At 46.7% G+C, this 20,069-nt stretch overlaps 1 protein-coding gene across 1 annotated transcript in view; it reads left to right on the top strand.

Annotated features, from left to right (window-relative positions):
• The window catches only part of LOC134082662 (serine/threonine-protein kinase 3-like), an 87,735-nt gene that overhangs the window by 49,945 nt on the left and 17,721 nt on the right, over positions 1 to 20,069 (top strand). Inside the window, exons 9-10 of the mRNA XM_062538537.1 lie at positions 1,579 to 1,804; positions 8,188 to 8,363. Of these exons, the coding sequence (XP_062394521.1) occupies positions 1,579 to 1,804; positions 8,188 to 8,363 (402 nt within the window). The remainder of the gene's footprint in view (positions 1 to 1,578; positions 1,805 to 8,187; positions 8,364 to 20,069) is intronic.

The raw sequence follows: 20,069 nt of genomic DNA, 5'->3' as shown, positions 1-20,069 counted from the left end.
GCAGTCCAGGCATCTCCCTGGAGAGCTCACAACCAACCACAGACCCAGACAAACACATGCACACAAACATACTCATAGACACAAAATGCACACACAGACGCATGTACGGTCAGACAGTCAGACACACACACACACACACACACACACACACACGCAGACAGACGGGAACATTTGAGGGATATTATTTCATGAACTAAAAGCGTTATGAAAGACCTCATCCCCGCGTTCCCACTTGGCTGTCTCTGAAAGACAGGGAATCATGGAAAAGCGTTGAGGCAATGTTTGCACAGACCGACGACTCAGGGAGCATGTCCTCTCCTCGGCTGCTCCAAACACACTCTCCCGCCCTCTGTGTGTATGTGTGTGTTTGTGTGTGTGTGTGTGTGTGTGTGTGTGTGTGTGTGTGTGTGTGTGTGTGTGTGTGTGTGTGTGTGTGTGTGTGTGTGTGTGTGTGTGTGTGTGTGTGTGTGTGTGTGTGTGTGTGTGTGTGTGTGTGTGTTGTCCTGACCGCAGGCACTTCTCACCGTGACCGCGTCTGAGAGGAGAAACAGAGAAACAGACTTCAGGGTGTTTTTTAAAACCCAATTGCCACTCACTGTTGGGAACAAAAGCCGTTTGGTCACACTTTATGTTCAGTGGCAGGGTAACTGTAATAACATGGCTACACACACACACACAGATGGTGTTCTAGGGGAGTGTGACGACATGCTGTTCAACATGTAGTATGGGCCACGCCATTGCTGTTTTCACCGTTTATTCACGGAATGTTCACATTATTCTCTTATTTATTTGCTTTTATTCTATTGATCTTAAAGGTGCTGTCAGCGATTGCTTGGGTATTCACATTTGTTTACGTTTACATACCAGAGAGGCAGCTCACCCCTACTGTACCTTCAGCCCTCCCAGAGGAACTCCACACAGGCTTTGGGGGACAGGCTACCCCCACATTATTTGTTTGTAGTTTTTGGATCCTGGCCTACCTACTGTACAGAGACCGCTTTTATGTACAGTGAACTCACTGAAGGGGCAGCTGTCAGCTGATTGCGTAATGTGAAAAAGAAGATGTGTGGGCTTGAGATCTCGTACAGTCACTGAGCGCACCTTTAATTGATGCATGTGTGACAGTGACAGCGTCTATGGTTATTTGTAGCAGTAGAGGTTAATACTGCAACTCCTGATATATGAGGAAAATCTATATTTGGCCTGGCAAATGTAAATATGCACAGAAAGTATAACACAGCAAACCCCCCATATGGAAAGTCCAAAGATTTAATCCCTATAAATCATCAGTATGGCTTGTATTTCCTTGAAGGTACATTGCTTTAAACAGTGATGTCAAGTGATTTTGAAAACTGATGTAAATTATATAAATTGATATGAATAACTTTTATTTATTAATTAGTGACATACAGTGTACAAAATCTGAATATGGTATTTCCTATTTGCCCACTGATTCAGAAGCTAGATGAGAATGCGTTAAGATAAATGGCTAAAGCCTTTGCACAGGACTGTATGTCCTGCAGACAGGTATGACATCTCCCTTCTCCTCCTCCCCTCCTCTGTGTGTGCTCCTCTCAGGAGGAGGAGGTGGAAGTGGATGCCCACACCATGGTGAAGACGGGCCTGGACAGCAGCAGCAGCAGTAGCACCGCGCGGACCTCAGCCGCTGTGTTGACGGGCACGGCCAGTGAAGGGGCACAGACTGCGATGGAGCACGGGGGCGCCACGCTGGAGTCCAACCTGGGCACCATGGTGATCAACAGCGACGAGGATGAGGGGGAAAGCGAAAATGGCACCACAAGGAGTAAGTGACACACACACACACACACACACACACACACACATCTAATCACCATGACATTGTGACATTTGGAACATACGAAGCCTTTATGGTTGTTATGTATGTAATATACTGTATTATATAGCATTAGACAACTCAGTATTAGACAACTGTGGGAGATAAATACAAATCAGCCTGTATGAGCAGATTTGTATTTATGTCCACCCTGTTGTTCTCAGAGTGCTTTCCCACCTGAGCCCTGTAGGTGGCACTCCAGTTGCCCTCCTGTCGTTTAAAACGGCAGCCAAACACCTCAGTGCGGTGTTCGGACAAGATCACAGCCGTTGGTCTCTTATCATTGCCAGTGGTTCACAGGAGGTTCTTTGACATAACAGGGATGAATTTGGAAGATAAAAAAAATCATGTATCCATTTTTATTGAATAGCCCATGAGTTTGTTCTGAATGTTTCACATTGAGCATCAATGAGAGTCTGCCTGCACTGCTGGTTGTTTGTAAGGTAATTGAAATACTAATGAAACAGTCAGTGGTATAGATTTTCACTTTACACTTCTCCACTCTAGTCTTAACTTGTTCCTTGTATTTAAATGTGTTAATGTCTCTATATCAATAAAATATCAAGCAAACTGGGCACTTAGCTGGTTTTAGTTTATGGTCCACTAGGTGGCAGTGTTGTGTTTTGTTTCCCCTCATGCCCACCTTGGTATGTCCTCATCCCCTTGGGAGTGCCCATTGAGATTAGCTTTGATGTGCTCAAGTGCTTTGCTTTGGCACACAGACAGTGCATCTCCGACATCTGAGCGAGGGCTGCATTAACTTTAATTACTGTATTAGCCATTTTAATCTCAACACAGACTCTGACGACGGAGACCCTTCTTTATAATCCTCTCCCCTCATAGCCCTCTGTGATGGATACAGACAGAGTAACTCAAACGGTAATATGATTATGCCATAGCCAACACAGGAATATTTGAAACGCAATCAGTGCTAATTGACTTGCGTCTCCTTATAGTGTGTTCAGAATGATTGCCTGAGCTGACTTTCAAGGCTTTGTCTCCTGTTCCCTGTTCCCTGCTTTTCACATTTCATTTTATTCAGCAAGCACATTGATCCCATCGCAAGCCGATGCGTTCGGCTGAATCTGTTCTCTCCTAAACAAACCTGCCTGTTTCTGTGGTTGTTTGTTCCCTTGTGACCAGTGCAGTCATGGGAACATGTGCTTTCAGTCATCTTGACAAGTTATTGTTTCCCAGACATTGACACAGACACAAATGTGTTGCTGGTATGTGGCGTACTGTAGCTCTCTCTTTGTGCAGTTCTGCTGAACTTTGTACGCAGTGTGTGAGGCTTAAGACTAGACAGTGTGTAATTAGACAATGTTCTGAATTTGGCAGGACCAGACTAATCATTTTGTCAAACCCGATTATTCACTATTGTTCCTGGATGGATTCGAGCAATGCTAAGAGATTCAATTCACCTAATCCTCCCCAAAATGTCCAGCGTTAGCGAATAGGACAAAAATGAGCAACTGTTCATGATGAAGAATTACCACTCCAGCTCGTACATCTTAAACACATTACCAGTCTTGGAGCCTCTACCCCTGACCTACAACTGCCCCCTCACCCCCCCTCTTTACGTGGTAAATGGACCAGTCCTGAACATCTGTAGCACACATGCTGGTTGATTCCACTGTGCACCTGGGGTTGAGGAAGGGGTGGCTCATTGGTCCTCAGCTTTAGCCTTCACTGGCCAGCCGGGCCCGTAAAGGAGTGCAGCGTAGCGCTGAGGTTTCGGACCCGGCCGGTCAGGCGATTGCCACACATTCTGTTTTTACGACTGCGACTTTCACACACTGGATTCAGACTCAGTGGGCTTCACACTGTGTCAAAACATCATATGGACAGACAGAAATATGCTTTCATACATATATGCACTGACAGTATGTAGACAATAGACATGTGTACTTAGACCATCATAGGTACATTCACAGATATCATCATGACCTTTATTTCCAGACAGGGTCAATTCAGACAACCCAGACATAACATATAACATACATAAAAAAGAATTGCACTTCTTCTAAAAGAGACGTATCAGTGTTTCCACCAGGGTGACTGCTATCATATGGCACTAAAACTATTCACAGCAGCATACTGTAGGAATGTTGCTCTGAGTCTCTCAGGCAGTGATGCATAATATGAACAGGTTTGTGAACAGGGTATATGCACACTCACGTTGTCACTTAGGCTTATACAGCACAGTCCCACACAGATTTGTTCCTATACAGATAGGAATTACATTCACATTGATTGTCACATAGTTAATCTCTGCACAAAGGTGATGCTCAAAGCCTGGCTTTTCATTTCATTGGGATCGGAGGTTTGGGGGATTTTCCCTGCAGATGAAAATCGCAGAGGTGTGTGTGTGTGCGTGTTGAAAGTCTGCCAATGTGCACATCTGTAACTGACAGCATTGTATGGGCTATTGTTAGAGTGAGTTGTTGATAGGGAAAGCAAAGCACACTCTAGCACATCTGTTTATAAATACAGATGCAGAGTCCAGCAAACACAGAGCAACCTCTGCAGATGTGCATCTTCCTCTTACCCCTTGGTCTACAGACACTGAGAGGACACACGCCGATACCAGTTTCAAGTGCATCACAGCTGTGCCATTCAAATGGGAAGGGCTGTGTGTGCTACTGTGTGCAGCCTCAGAGGGTACAGTACTGTAAAAATAACACAAAATGCAAATGTGAATAAATAAAGAAATGTAAAATGAGACATATTTGAAACCCTCTCACCCTTGGAGGACCCCTCTCTCGGTTAAAGCGCTTTAGTACGGGGGTGGTTAAGGTGAGTCGTGCACAGGTCTGACTCGTGAGCATGGGAGACGGTGAAATGAAGCTGGAAGCGATGCCAAGCACGGGAAATATGGACGATTTTCTGGTCCCGCAGAGAGAGGGCAGAGCCAAAGCGCCACATCTTCCGTTCCAGATGAGATGCGGCCTCCGGCTGTAAGGAACGCTGGCACTATTACCCAGCACCCCCCCACCCCCCCATCCCCACACCCCACGCACCCCCTCTAAGTTGGCACCGCGTCAGCTCCACATCCAGCTACAGCCTGGCGCAGCGCCACAGCATGGGCATATGGGGTTGTCATCATCACCACCCTAGATGGGCGCCGCAACTCTTTATTTTTCACAGATGCACATTGTGTGACCAGAATTTGAACACAAATTTGTACACTGTGTCAAATGTGTTTTGGCTCCAAGACCGTCAGACACACAGCTTTTGCTCTGTCACTGAAGATGCGATAGTTATAGGGACACGAAATGAGGTTTCTTTTGTTGTTTTTCTCTCTATTCCTCTGTACCTCATCTCACTTGCTTCCTTTTCTTCTTCTCTATCTCTGACCTGTCCTCCATTGTCCACACCTGTAGGGGGCTCTTTCTTCCTCTTCTACCTGTCTTCAGATGGGTTGAAATCCAACGTCTCTCTCTCTCTCTCTCTCTTTCTACCTCTCTCTGTCTCTCTCTTTCTCTCAAAAGACAATGAAGAAGAGCTCTGTTACTTTTGAACTGCCTGTGTTGTGGATGTGTGCGGAGTAGAGAGGGAGATGAAGTGGCCGTGCTGTAAGACGGATCAAACATGCCAGGCCAACCAGGCGGCGGCCTGAGAGCCACTTGATGCCCTTTCATCCCAGCGTCTGCCATGTTTCATTGGGGGGAGACTGTAAGATGTGACCCCCAGGGAGGAGAGTGTGAAACAGGCTGTGGAAGAAAGGTGTCGTTTTTTTTTCAGCGAGGGTGTAGAAAATGGAGGGACACAGGTGGGAATGGATGATTGGTTTTGAAATGCTGCTTTGTTTTTTCTGCTGGGAGAGCTCAGGCAGTGGCGAGCGGCTCCCTGTGAGATGTAGAGAGGCGCAGCATGTCCTGACTGAGAAGGAGATTGCGTGATTTATCCTGGAACGGAACGGAAGCCATCTTAGTTCACATTCTAAACATGTAGGCTTCCTCGTCCGTGCGTCGGAGTGTGTATGTGTCCAGTTTAGTAATGACAAGGCGGCCCTGACAGCCAGCCGGTTAGATGGGCCATCGCCCTCGGCCCCTGGAGAAAGCTTGTGTGACTGGAACAATAGGTGCCAGCCTCTCTGTCTGTCTGTCTGTCTGTCTGTGTGCCTGCCTGCCTTGCTGTCTGTCTGGGTTAGAGTCTAAAGACGTAAAGGGCGACCCAAAGGAGTGGTGACTGTCTGTCCAGCACACCCCTGTGGCCGGTGAAATCCATTCTGACGTTTCTGTGTCGGGGATGTAAGACGAGGGTGGCTGTGCTCCCTCTGAAATGCACTGGAGTGATACACAGAAGCAGAAAAGCCCATTGGGGCTCACCTATTCCTTCCCCCCCCAATACATTGGCTCCCTGATTGAGACTTGTGCTCCAGTAAGACTACTGGATGAGCCACAGAGCCACAGAGCCAGATCGTGCCCCAGACAGCCTCAGAGTATTTAGGACCCAGCTGAGTACTACTGTGGGAAATTGGACAAATTGGACAAGCGTCCCCCGGCCCATCTGAACGTGTACTTATGAACTGGTTGGAAGACAATAAGGATGCCGGGCGGCGGGCGTCTTATGGCCCTCGGAGCTCTGAGAATACACAATTCTCTTTAGGGTGGTTACCTTGGTTACGATTGATTGTGGAGCTCCTCTGGCCCAGTTCCAGCCCAGCGCTGGCACAGACGTGGCCTGACACCAGCTCAGACCTGTTTCAGTGTAGGCTGCTGTATATACGGCATGGCTGAGGTTTTTCTTTTTCTTCTAATTATCTCCGCAAAGTTGGTTATGTTTTTCGGTGTGGTTTGTTTGTTAGTTTGCCTGTCTGCCTGTCAGCAGGATAGCACAAAAACGACCTGTCGAGGCCCCAGCCGTGGCGCAACTGGCTGGGGCACCTGCACCACACGCCGGCGACCCGGGTTCGATTCCCGCCCCGTGGTCCTTTCCGGATCCCACCCCGACTCTCTCACCCATTCGCTTCCTGTCTCTCTCTACTGTCCTGTCAAAATTAAAGGCACAAAAGCCCAAAAAATATACTTAAAAAAAAAAAAAAAAAACGACCTGTCGGATTTTCATGAAATTGGTGAAGGGGCCTAGCATGGGCCCATTAAATTGGCAGCGGATTCGGATAACGGGGTGAATCCACAAAGGGAATATTGGCATGAAGAGCTACGTAGGCTGTCTGTAGACTGGGAAGTTTTACGTCAAAGATAAGAACAACAAAAGATTAAGTTATATCTTACTTATTTAATTTATTGGTAAACAATGAAGGATGTTTTCTAGGTTTAACTGGAATTCTTTGCGTCTCTCCTAATGAGGGGAAAAGGTCTCTACAGTCCTACTCATATGGATCATAACAAGTCTGAATGAAATATGTGAGCTTCCTTCTGACCTGAGTCTTCTTTTTTCAAGAACATGTTTTCTTTGTTTCACTCATTTTGAGACTGAGTTTGAATTTTTTTTTCACTTATGTCTATATTCTCTTGTGGAGTTCACGCTGAAACTTATATTTCACCCACCCCCTCTCCTCACCTCACCTAACTTTACCACACACGTGTGTATACTGTACACACACACACACACACATACACACACACACACACACACACACACACACACACACACACGTGCACACATAAACACGTGCTATATCTCTTTTCTCCTAAGTGCTCACACATACACCTACATACATGTACTCTCACTTGCTCTCCCACCCTCTGACACACACACACACACACACACACACACACACACACACACACACACACGCACAGGCTGTGGGCGGTGGGAGCTGTGTGTGTACCTGTAAGTGGGCAGTAGTGTGTGGGATTGTGTGTGGGCTGCTGGACTCAGTCAACTGTCTGAGTGAAGAGCTGCAGCTTCCACCAGGGATAAAATTCTCCAGGCCTACACACACACACACACACACACACACACACACACCACTCTCCTTAACTCCTTTGTCAAGGTCAAGCAAACTTTTCCCTTTTTCTTGCTTTGAGTATCCTGAGATTTATGTTCATGTTTATGCTCAAGATTCCATGCCATTTCCACCCAATCATTTGGAAATGTAGTGGCGGTGGTGTATATTCATTTTAGCTGCTGTTAGTTTTCAGAATGATCTCAAATGTGTGTGTGTGTGTGTGTGTGTGTGTGTGTGTGTGTGTGTGTGTGTGTCTATGTGTATGAGTGAGAGAGAAAGAGAAAGAGAGAAGCTTATATAAATAATTTCTTTAGTCACTGAAATTGTGAAGAGGTTAGTTGACATGGTAACACTCACAATGATTCAGTAGGTTGGGGAGAAGTTTAAGCGGTTATTTGTTTTCTCTCACACACAGGAAACGTCACCTCCCAGCATCCCTTGCGGCCCTCGTTCATGGACTACTTTGACAAACAGGAGTCAAAGGTCAAGGCCCAGGAGAAGAACACCCAGGTCAAGCGTGACTCGTACCTCATCACTGGCATCATCTTCCCCGACAACTGGAAAGTGCCCCAGGATGGCAACTTTGAGTTTGTGAGTACTTACCCGTATCTCAATCAGGCCACCAGCAGATTTTTCCATCAGGCTGTGGAATGTCTGTCTCTCACATAGGAATTGAACTGAAAGGAATGGAACGGAATCAAATTGAATATCTTTACCTCCACAGGAATAGTTCATTGGGGTTTGATTCTCATAAATCTGAGCGCAAAAATTAAGCAGAATACACAAGCTCAACAAGTACTATACAAAAGTTTAGATGTACCGGTATATTCACAATTGGTACTGTAGTAATTATTTTATGTTTTGATTATAAGTAGCAATCTTTATGCCAGCTTTGTACAACAGCAGGCAAACATTATTGAATCACCACTCTTGGAGGATGTTCATTCAGCTGTTATATTTTTGAGAAAAAAGACAAATCACAGATGTGCCTCCAAACATTTTTTCTGTAATAAATGAACATTTTGGCTTTGTGAAGCATAGCTAAAAAATGTCAAAAAACAAAACTGTAGTAATTTAAGGCCATTTAGATCTTCCAAGAGTTGTACATTCCATGCCTTTTGCCTGGGGTTGTTTAAATTGTAGTGTTGGGTAGTTAGGGTATTATATGTAGGTGATGATTACTGTACTGTATGTGGTTCCTCTTCAGTTGAGTGATCTGGTTTAGTGTGTTTAGTTTAGCCGTGTGTGTAGGAACACTGTGGTCAGTGCTATCTCTGAGACCTCTGGTGTTTCTCCCACTTTAGCTATCTCTCTCTCTTTCCCTCCCTTTCCTCTCTCTCCTCTGTCTCTCACCCTCTCTTTCCCTTCCTCTCTCAACTCCCTATCTGTTGCCCTCTTCACCTCAGGTCTACCTCTTTCTTTCACTCCCTCTCTTTCCATCTCTCTCTCTCTCTGTCTCTCTTTTGGCTCAAAAATGATACGTTGAGCCTGTAATGCCTTCAAAAGTACAGCCAAGATAGAGAGCAAGTCTAGGACTCTGTCCTCCACTGCCCAGAGGCTAAGGTTAAAGAGGTTTCTGAGGAGCCTGCTGGGGTGCCAGCCCAGATGGACGAAGCCTCTGGGTCAGGACTGGCACGGCGCTGGCACCAGACTGGGCAACCAGAGCCAGCTCCATTTTACTCTGGGAGAGATTAAATAGCATACAGAGCTGCTGTAGAGAATCAGCATCCTACAGAATTGCATCAACAGAATGGAATGGAATAGTAAAGAGTGTCATTCTGTTAAATGAGTTCAAAACAAATCAAATGAGTGTTCTACTCACTGTCTCTCTGATTAAATTGGAAGTGGAACAACAAAGCGTTTACCCATTTGAAAGACTCAGTCTATCTCCACTCAAGGCATGATGGGATGCGTGTGATTTGAGGAGCTTGTTTGATCGTTTGTCTCTGGTTTACATTTCACACACACGTACACACACACACACGCACACACACACACACACACACACACACACACACACACACACACACACACACACACACACACACACACACACACACAAGGCCCTTGCATATCAAAGCAGCAGTAGCAGACCAGTCTGCATGCATGATAAAAGGCAGCTGCACATCAGTCCAGCTGAAGCCTGTCGTTTGTGTTCGTCGATGCAAGTGGAGTCTGGGGAACGCGCGCGGCGCGCGGTGGTCATCTCTCCTCCCACGACCCGAGACGCCGAGCGTGAGGGATCAGCACTAATCTGAGAAAGATCCCTGCCAGAGCCACTCGTCAGACGGGGGCCTAAGCAGCACTTCAGAGGGACACTCAGAACCATGGGCCGGTCCCTGGGGGGGATGCTGAGTGTGAAAAAGACAACGACAAACTTAAGAGAGAGAGAGAGAGAGAGAGAGAGAGAGAGAGAGAGAGAGAGAGGGAGGGTAGGATAGAGAGGGGAAAACAGAGAGTGAAGACTTACTCATTTATTGAACCAGTGTTCAAACTTCAAACTTTTACATTTCTGCATTCTGCAAGGACATACTACATAAGATTATCTAAATCCTCATAATGAATGGGAATATCCAATAAAGACATATCAACCTCCTATCAAGCCCTTTTTTTGAGAGAAAGAGAAGACAGGAAGATAGGAGATGAAGATGGATGGACAAAGAACGATCGAGAAAAGATTGATGAGAGAGAGAGAATGGCAGAAGGAAACGTGAGAGAAGGAGAAGGAGTCCATGAGAGACAAACTGGACGCTGTCTGGCAAACTGGACGGTGTAACACAGGAGCCTGACCACACCCCAGGCTTCTCACGACACCAGTCCGCAGAGACCGGTGCTGCCATGGGAAGGCCTGGCCTTCTAATCAGGCCTCATTTCATATGGGAAGTGCTACCAAAATAGAACCAAACACCCTCTTCACTGATGTCTGAAAGGTGCCACGGCTGATTTCCGAAAGAGCTCAATTTGATTTACTGGCGCTTCAAAGTGGTGTCCCAGTTTCGAAATTAGACCAAGCATATCCTAAAATATTTTTCTTGGTTTTTATAGCGTTTTTATAAGACAAGGCTTCATTTTTTGGTTCCTTTGAAAGAGCTCAATCCCAGGTGTGCCTTGGGTGTGTGTAATATAGAGCCTTCTCGGATTGCCTCTCCGTAAAGCAGACACCTCCACTTTGTTCTAACCAAATTGGTGAAATGAGAAACTGTCAGCTCTGGTTAGCATGGCTGCCACCGCGCCCCGCGCTGCTTGGCCTGAGCGGCGCAGCCTTGGCTCTGAGCTCCCCCGGCTATTAAATTAGCCTGAAGTGGGCCGGCCGGGGAACTCACTCCTCTCCGCTGTGGGGGAGCGGAGGCCAGTAATTGGTTCATATCCGAGGAGCGCGCGTCGCACCGAGACCTAGCTGCAGTCCGTCATCTGAAAATACCCCCCCCCCCCCCGCCCTTCCCCTCCACCCCCCCTCAACACACTCCTTCTCTTGCAGACACTGCCTTCCTCCTTCCTCCTCCTCCTCCTCCTCCTCCAAAAAAATCTCTTCATTATCCCTGGGCCTGCTGTCAAGTGCTGGCTCTCTCTTGGCTCCTGCCCACTCTCCAATCATCCTCTCCTCTCCTCTCCTCTCTCCTCCCTCTCCTCCCTCTCCTCTCCTCTCGTCCCTGTGCCTAATTATCAGTGCTATCATGGGTGCTGAGGGCTGGAGAGAGACCGATAAGGAGAGAGAGAGACTGTCAAGTAGCGAGCGGAAAGAGAGGAGGGGGAAGTGGGGGCGGGAGAGGTGGAGAGGGGAAGGATAAGACTGCATCTTAACAAAATATGCGTAGTAATAGTAGGTGTACTCAATATAGTCTCAAACCTGGAGCTTTGGCAGGAGACTTCATTCATTCATGCTAATAAAGCATCATTTGACTTGGCTTGATTCGAGAGACATACAGAGAGAGAGAGAGAGAGAGAGAGCAAAGACAAGACCTCTCCTACCAACCTGGTCCACAGCCACAGCCACAAGACCAGGTCCAAATTACAATAGCATACTCCAAAGCAGATTTCTTCAGATTTAAAATATAATTATTATCGATATTGGCAATCAAAAAACAAATCACAAAGCAAAATGCAGTGCTATTTGGACTTAAACAGAAAGTATACACTTGCAAATTACCTGACTAAAATGAAAGAAACCAATTTGAGAAACATTTTGACGAAATACAGACTCAGCGAACACCGCTTAGATATAGAAACTGGTAGACACAAGAAAACATGGCTGTCCAAAGAGGAATGCTTTTGTGCAATGCAGTGCAATGACGATGTTGTTGAAATTTAACTCCCATTTCTTAACAGAATGCAAAACATTTCAGGCAATCCGTGAAATCTGTCCTGATTTTATGACTCTACCAATCCAAAGCAGATTACCTTCTCTTTTGGGTGAAGACAAATCCAGCTGTATTATAGCTGCCCAGTACATCCTTGCCTGTCATCAACTGAGGGACAGTGAATGACTTACATTGAATAACTTGAATTGTGCATATCCTCACACAGAAACACATACACACAGATATACACACAGATATACACACACACACACACACACACACACACACACACACACACACACACACACACACACACACACACAAACACACTGATACAGTATATCTCTCCCCACACACACACACACCTCCACTATCCTCTGTTTAAAAGTGACATTAGTAATTCCCAGTAACAATAGTTCATACTGTAGGCTGCCTATATTAATGTCTGTTTTGGCTCAAGAATTATACCTGTGTGTTCAATGTATGTAATAATTGAGTTGAATTGAATTGAGGGGGGGGGGGGGGGGGTACTGAGAACTCAAGGAAAAAAGAGACTGTAAGAGACACAGGAAAAAGACAGCGTAATAGAGCGAGTACTGTAAGCAGTGATGGAATACCAGGGACAGGATAGGAACAAAAATATCAGCAATGCGCGACTCTGCTTCTGAGCCCTTGACAGAGTGTCACAGTAATGAACAGACGCCATATGGCCAGGCAGATGGAAAATGCCTGTCAGTCAGTCCGTCTCACTCACAGCACCAACTCAAAAATGCAACCTGGTTAGAACTCCTCCAAGTCTGCCAGACATCATCAAATGACACCGAGTGTTACAGAGTGGCTCAGGCACTGTTGTCACCTGCCATTAGGAACAGTTTGACAAGCTAATTAGCAGTAAGCTAAACCGTGTGCAGCACCTGCAAAGAGCTGATAACGGATGACTTGTCTGTGTACTACAATTGAAGAAGTGCCCGCACACTCTTGCTGCTGCTCCCGAAGTGATTTAATGACAAAACGTTTCGACCAAGTATTAAAGAGACCCTATGCAACTTTTTCATAGTCATAAAATCGCTTAGAAATCGTTGTTTTGCTTGACTGACCAGTTTTATCGAAAACAGTCACATTTCCTCCCACCCCTAGTGTCCCTATCCGCTATTACAACCTTGCAACTTTCTGATGAACGATCGTCTGCTGTTTACATCTGGAAGTCAGAGACACGTAAGGAACAAGAAGAACCACGCTTGCAATTTATATATTTACATATAGCCTATATATGTATAAATATACACGCTAAAGCTGTCGGGGAAGCTCTTCAGAGAAATATGCAAGCATAAAACGAGCGAAAACGAAAAACGAAACCGAAACCAGAGATGAAATCGCCAATCCTGCATTGTTCCTCTTTAATAGTCTTCTTGTGTTCTTGACACGTTGTGTCATTAAATCACTTCGGGAGCAGCAGCAACAGTGTACGGGTACTTCTTCAATTTTTCGATATTGTTTTTACCTTGCACCTGTACCAGTTGGATGTGTGTGCACTCTCTGCTACTTTGTCTGTGTACTAACCATAAGTAATATCAAAGTAAAAAGCCCAATTGTCACTCTGACCACAGAGATGTGCCATTACAGTCCGTCAGCTAACGCTGGACTACTGTGTTATGAAGTCTACCCACTCCTATTGGAGTTGCAGTGGCTTTTAAGAACCAGCCTCTTTTACACACACACACACACACACACACATACACACACACACACACACACACACACACACACACACACGCACACACACACACACACACACACACACACATACTGTGATGGTCGACTGGCTCTGCTTTACTTGAGCTGGGATTCTCACGCATCACATGTGCTGCCATAGTTACTAAGAGCTGACCTGCTGGTGTTTGCATTGCACCTAAGGGGGCTGAGCAAATGGCCTGTGCTGCCTCTCTCTCTCTCTCTCTCTCTCTCTCTCTCTCTCTCTCTCTTGTTTCTCTGTGAGAGAGCTACGAGGTGTGTTGCTGTAATAGCACCATCAGTGTTTGCAGAGGAGTTCTGGGGCCATGCTATTGACTCACCTTCACAAAGCCTGCCATTATCATTCTAGAGTGGCGCTCCCAACCTGACCCTTGTGCTTAGGATGGACCATGATGCAGGATTACTTGTTACTGGACACACACACACACACACACACACACACACACACACACACACACACACACACACACACACACACACACACACACACACACATACACATAGAAGCTTGCATCTGTGAAGAGCTGATCAGAGGAGTGCTGCTTTGTTGTTGAGAGCGTAATTGTAGATGAAATGAAGTGTGTGTTGTGTTATGTTTGGGTCTATCCTAGTCTGTGCTTTGGTGGAAGGTGTCATCTGAAGCTGACTTACTCTGTTGCCTTGACTTCATGTGTAGCGTATATAAACACCCCATCTCGGATCAAAAAGGTCTTTTCATGTTCTATCCAGGAAATGTGTCATCAGCAGTGGATTCTTTTTGTACCATTTTTATTTGCTGTAAGCCTCACAGGAGTTCTGCTTTGTGTCTCTGTGTGTGAAGTGGACCTTACTGCCCGTCCGAATGAATAAACTTCACTCTCAATCAAACTTGACCTTCATCCAAGCACTATTTGCCTCCACAAGCCAAGAAGGGATATGTTTGAGGAAAGGCCCTTGACTCTGTCCTTTCTCTCAGAAAAGGTCAGAATTAAAATGCTACTGTTTTTAAATCCACAAGCCTCTTTAATATTCCCTCCCATATTCAGGGAGGATTCCAGCCTCCATGCTGTGATTTAGTTGTTTTGTCTCTCTTGACAAGGTACACGTTAGTGCTGTGTCACCACATACTCGTTGAAACAATGTTGTAATTTAGTTTCTTTTCAGCTGAAAGCATAGTTGTCTGGTGTAAGGTGTTTCTTGTGGTGTAGTGTCTGACTAGATGTGTGGAGATTCATTATTGATGACCAGTGTGACCTTTCCCTAATGGCCTGGTGTTGATGTTTCCTCCCTAAGCTCAGTCTTCGCAGGTGGATTTTCTCTGCAGTTTGCAGCATAAATGGCGACTTGAGCAGAGTGTCATGTTTATACCTCTAGCTGAATTCGCCCTATGGTACAGAGCCTCTGTGTGCGTGTGTGTGTGTGTGTGTGTGTGTGTGTGTGTGTGTGTGTGTGTGTGTGTGTGTGTGGTGTGTGGCATGAATACAACATGAATCTGCCATGGCTCGGCGCCTGCCGGAGTCGGATCAAACGGCTAATAATTCAGGTGGGAGATGAGTGCGGAGCAGGCCAACACAGATGCACGCAGGCTGATAAATGCCAAATCAAAAGCCGCTTGATTCCAGCACTTCGCTCCACTCCCTCGCCCGGAGTAGCTTGGGATGCACGCGGGCGTGTTTTTGGCCCAATTACCAGAATACGCGCACAACTTGCTCTCCACTTAAGCTACAGTAAATGACTCTGGCGATGTGCGGTGCGGGGGGGGGGGGAACGAACGATTGATGATGACAGTGTGATGGTGTGTGAGTGTGAGGCAGTGTGTGTGTGTGTGTATGAGTGTGAGGGTGTGTGTGCGTGAGTGTGAGGGCGTGTGTGCATAAGTGTGAGGGAGTGTGAGGGTGTGTGTGTGTGTGTGTTTGTAAGGGTGTGTGTGCGTGAGAGTGAGGGTGTGTGCGTGAGTGTGAGCGTGTCTCTTATCTCTGCCTTCTCCTGTATGCTGTTCTGCTGCGGCGGTGGGAAAGCCCGGCCGTGCGAGCGAGCGATGGAAATGAAAACGGCGGTTTCCTAGGGAACAGCAGCGCACATTGTCATGAGTCGTCTCCCGGTGGGTATTGTGCGAGTGAATCTGTGCCACTCTAGTCACAATGCGTCCCCAGATTCTGATAACACTCCCTGATTTGTCCTTTCGACAAAATCCTGCATTGAAATGTCAGCATGAATATGGGTGTGTGAGTTTGGCTTTATGTGGGGGGAAATGCCACCGCTGACATGTGCAGGAGATGGTGGGTCAAAGCCGAGGATCCCTGGGTATCAACAGATTAATGGGATGTCAGAAATCAGCGCTGAAGGCCAGAGAAGTAAATAAGCCAAGAAAAGACTTCAGGTAGGGCAGAGAATTGTGTGCGCTGCTGTCGCGGTCGTATTGTCTTTCACCTTGTAAAAAATTGACCCTTTGGGGAGCCAAAAGCACCTGCGGCATTTCAATTCTGAGGGAGACCTCATCAAAATGGCCGCCCTGGAGGAAGAAGGCGTGTGATGAGGACGTGCTGCAGGGGTCTGAGACAAGAGAAAATGAGAGATGAGGAAGCGCTCTGGCTACCTGAGGAGGAAGAGGAAATGTGAGGAAACACCCGGGGCGCCTCCAGGAGCACGCCGTACTGCTGCCCTTCGACAAAAGCTCAGAGTCACTCAGACAGGCCAGCGCTTTTCGCCCCCAGCTTTTAATGGCTTATTGATCTGAAGAGGCTCATCAAGGTGTTGTTACAGGCAGCTGATTCTGTTTTCTTTGTCCTGTCTTGCCCTGTGTCTGCCTGGTGGGTTTGGTGAGCCAAAAGGTAAGTGAATCAAATCCGCCTCTGATCCGCTGGCCGCTGCTGGACCCTGGCCAGTCGAGGGCCCCGTCCAAAATCAGAGCGGTTCCCCAGGCATCGTCTCTCTGGGTAGACCTGAATGCTGCAGTGCTCTGGCTTCAACAAGGCCACAGAATTAGAACCTGCCGTACGGGCGTCCCTGTTCATTATTCTCCTGGTGTTCTGTGTGTAAATCATTAAATGGAGGTTAATTATCCATTGGGGTCCAACGGGAGCAGGGAGTTTTTGCAGTTCAGTGCATTCAGGTTTGGGCACCAACTGAAGCCTTCCAATTCCGTCCACTCCCTCAGGGCCTCTCAGGGGACGCAGTCGGGAATGTCAGCTTTGCTTACGCTCACTGCACCCCCACCTGAGTGTCCACTCACTGCAAGATGAGTTGTGGAAAGTCGTGTTGGTGCAGGCACACAGTGTGTTAGCAATGAATGATTTATATGGGGGTGAGAGACGGGCGACAGTAGCATGACTCAAAATGGTGGACCTTGAGTGATGCAGGATTTCAGACTGGCTGATCTGAGGTCTGTATGAGGTGAAGCTGTATGTCAGTGGGTGAACCGCCGGGCACTCTGCACTCGAGCTGTCACTCTTACTACTCAACGAGTGAGGCAGAAGCAAGGGTCATCTCTCAAATTGCAGACCGCGTGTTAAACTCAGGGCATCTGGTGTAGTGTGTTGGACAGGCAAGCGGTGATGATCTGTGATGAAGTGCATGCTGTCACCTCTCCAGCGTGCAGATGTGTGTGTCTGTGTGCATCTGTTTTGGTGTGTTTGTTTATATCTGACTATATTTATACAGGATGGGTTTTAGGTTTTATGTGTGGGGTATTTGGGTTTTATGTATGTCTGTGGGTGTATCTTCCTCTGTAGACCACCTAGGTATGTATGTGTGCATGTGAATGCTTGTGTGTTTTTATCTGTGTGAATGTGAGTATGCGAGTATTTGAGTGTCTATTATGTGTCTGCCTGTGAGTGCATCAGTCTTTGTGAGTGCGTATATCTGTCTGTGTGTCTGTCTGTGCATTTCTCTGTCTGAGCAGCAGGCAGCAGGAGGCCACTATGCTGGCAGGGCTTGCTATGTGCTGTGATGTGCTGAAGTGATTGAAGGCAACCCTGAGCAGCGGCTCGTCTGCATGTTAAAGAGCCTGGCCCTGATGAAGCCGACAGCTCTCTCACTGGAGTGCGCTCAGTCCATTAGCAACGGTCACGTGACCTGAGACAGCTGCACCTCAGAGGAGGGCAGACGAGAGGAGAGGAGAGGAGGTGTGAGGAGAGGAGGTGTGGGGAGTGGAGATGTGAGGAGCAGAGGTGTGTTCTAAAGGTGTCAGTACTTGTGTTAAGATGTGAAGATGTGATGTGTGTTTATTGTCCTGATATGAAAGGTCCTGTGATTCTCAATGACCATTGGCACGGCCATCAGCCCAGTATTTGGGGCGTTTTTGTCACAGTGAAAATGCATATTTCCAAGACATCATCAGTATCCACAAGACTGGACAGTGAGTCTCCGATTAAACAAGAGCCGTCATGTGACTGCAACCCTGCATCTGTATCCAGAGCATCATAGAAGGGGGCGAGAGTCATTTTTTTGATCAAAATGTGTAGCAGATGTTGTTGTTGTGCTTTCCTCATGCAATACATTTGCAGCCTATCAGGGGATGGGCAGGTAGGTACCCGAGATGGAGAGAAGCGTAGCGTGGGAGAGAGAGAGAGGCACAGAAGCACAGAGAACGCTCTGCTGCTCCCAGACTGCTGTGCGGAGGTTTAATCCAGACAGACAGGCCAGGTGTGGGCGGTTACCTCCACTTCCTCCAAATCCAGTCAGAATGGCAGGGAGTGGATAGAGGGCAACAGCACGTCTCAGTGAAATAGGTCAAACCCACATCTGCTGGACTTCAATCAGTGTGTAAACCCAGTACCGGTATGTTGTAAGCATAAAGCTGCTATTATATCCTGTTTAGTAGATAAGCATGCAACCAAATGTATTGAACGAAAAAAAAAATCTATTCTGATTCCATCTTAAATACAGGCAAAACTTAATCTAAAGCTAAATATAATTGTTATAATCTTAAGCTAAATCAATATTTATTTATTTACTTATATTGGTATTATTTACTGAAAGATTTATCTACCTCAGTCATGTGTCTGCTTACCATGTCTATGTGTGTGATGGGATGTACTGTACAGTGTACATGTTTTTAATGCGTGTGGTTGCACTGAGAGCAAGGACATGCGTAGGCTTCAGTGCTGCTGGTTGAGACAGAGGCCAAAGGTGGGGGGCGGCGTCTTGTGCTATGAGAAAGGTGGAATAGAACATGTATAGTATAGCATGCCTGCTGCCCTGTGCTCTGTCCAAAGGTCCAGCTATAGTCAGCCTTGAGGTCCAATGGCCGTCACTATGAGCAGGTCACATAGATCTGGAGTCCTATAAACATCACTGTGAGCAGGTCATATACTGTAGCTATGGAATTCTATGGCTTTTATGGATGCGCTGCGGTCCCTTCTCTGTCCTGCTGTCGACCGGGCTGGTCATTTGCCTCTGGTGTGGAGTGTGTGGGAGCTGACAGCTCCTTATTGCCTTTGTTTAGAGCTCCAGCTCCTCTCGCCCCTCTCCTCTCCTCTCCTCTCCTCTCCTCTCCTCTCCTCTCCTCTCCTGACCTTATTCGGACTCCGGCGCTCTGATCGCCTCTCTCCCGGTGACTCCTCGTAAATCACGTCCGTAGTCGAGCGCATCCACCCGCCGCGCTCCCTTCCCTCCGACAGCGTCCTGGCGACGGCAGCCTCTGATTTATGCACTCGTCTGCGCTTGATTCTTTAGTCTTTTCGCCCATTAGCTGTCAGGTGCAATTTGTGTCCCTCCCAAGCTTCATGGATGGTGTGTTTGGCCTTTCTTTATGGCTCTGTTGAATTACAGTGACAATGAGCACTTTCGCTAGCAGGAAGTAACGATGGCAGGCGTTTGGTGTGTGCCTTTGCCAAGGAGATAAGACATCATGATGAGAACTGAAATGGCAAAAATGTTTGCGGCTACCATCAGCAAGCATAATGGCCGCAACAAACAATTGAAAATAACCTTTTGGTAACAAAAATAGTAGAGGTCATGTGATATCTATTTGATGTTGATGTTTTTGTAGTCATAAACTTTGCCAATCATTTTGCCCATCTAAGAACAAATAATATCTTACTCTAAAGTAATATCTTTAAATTATCCTTAACTTGAACTATAGTCATGTTCATTACAGGAACTGTATATGAAACAATAACAGAGTTGGCATCACCTTTCTCTAAGCCCTTGCGTAGTGCAACTGCCTGAAGCTGTTATTATGCATTCATCTACAGTGTAGGCAGGCAGCTCCAGGCATGTGGATTCTACATGCTGGTTTGAACAGTGATACTTAATCTAGTATTGT

Source organism: Sardina pilchardus, chromosome 6, assembly GCF_963854185.1.
Source record: "Sardina pilchardus chromosome 6, fSarPil1.1, whole genome shotgun sequence".
Classification (NCBI taxonomy): Eukaryota; Metazoa; Chordata; class Actinopteri; order Clupeiformes; family Clupeidae; genus Sardina; species Sardina pilchardus.
Note: the sequence above shows the minus strand (reverse complement) of the source record. Positions and strands in the feature narration are given on the sequence as shown.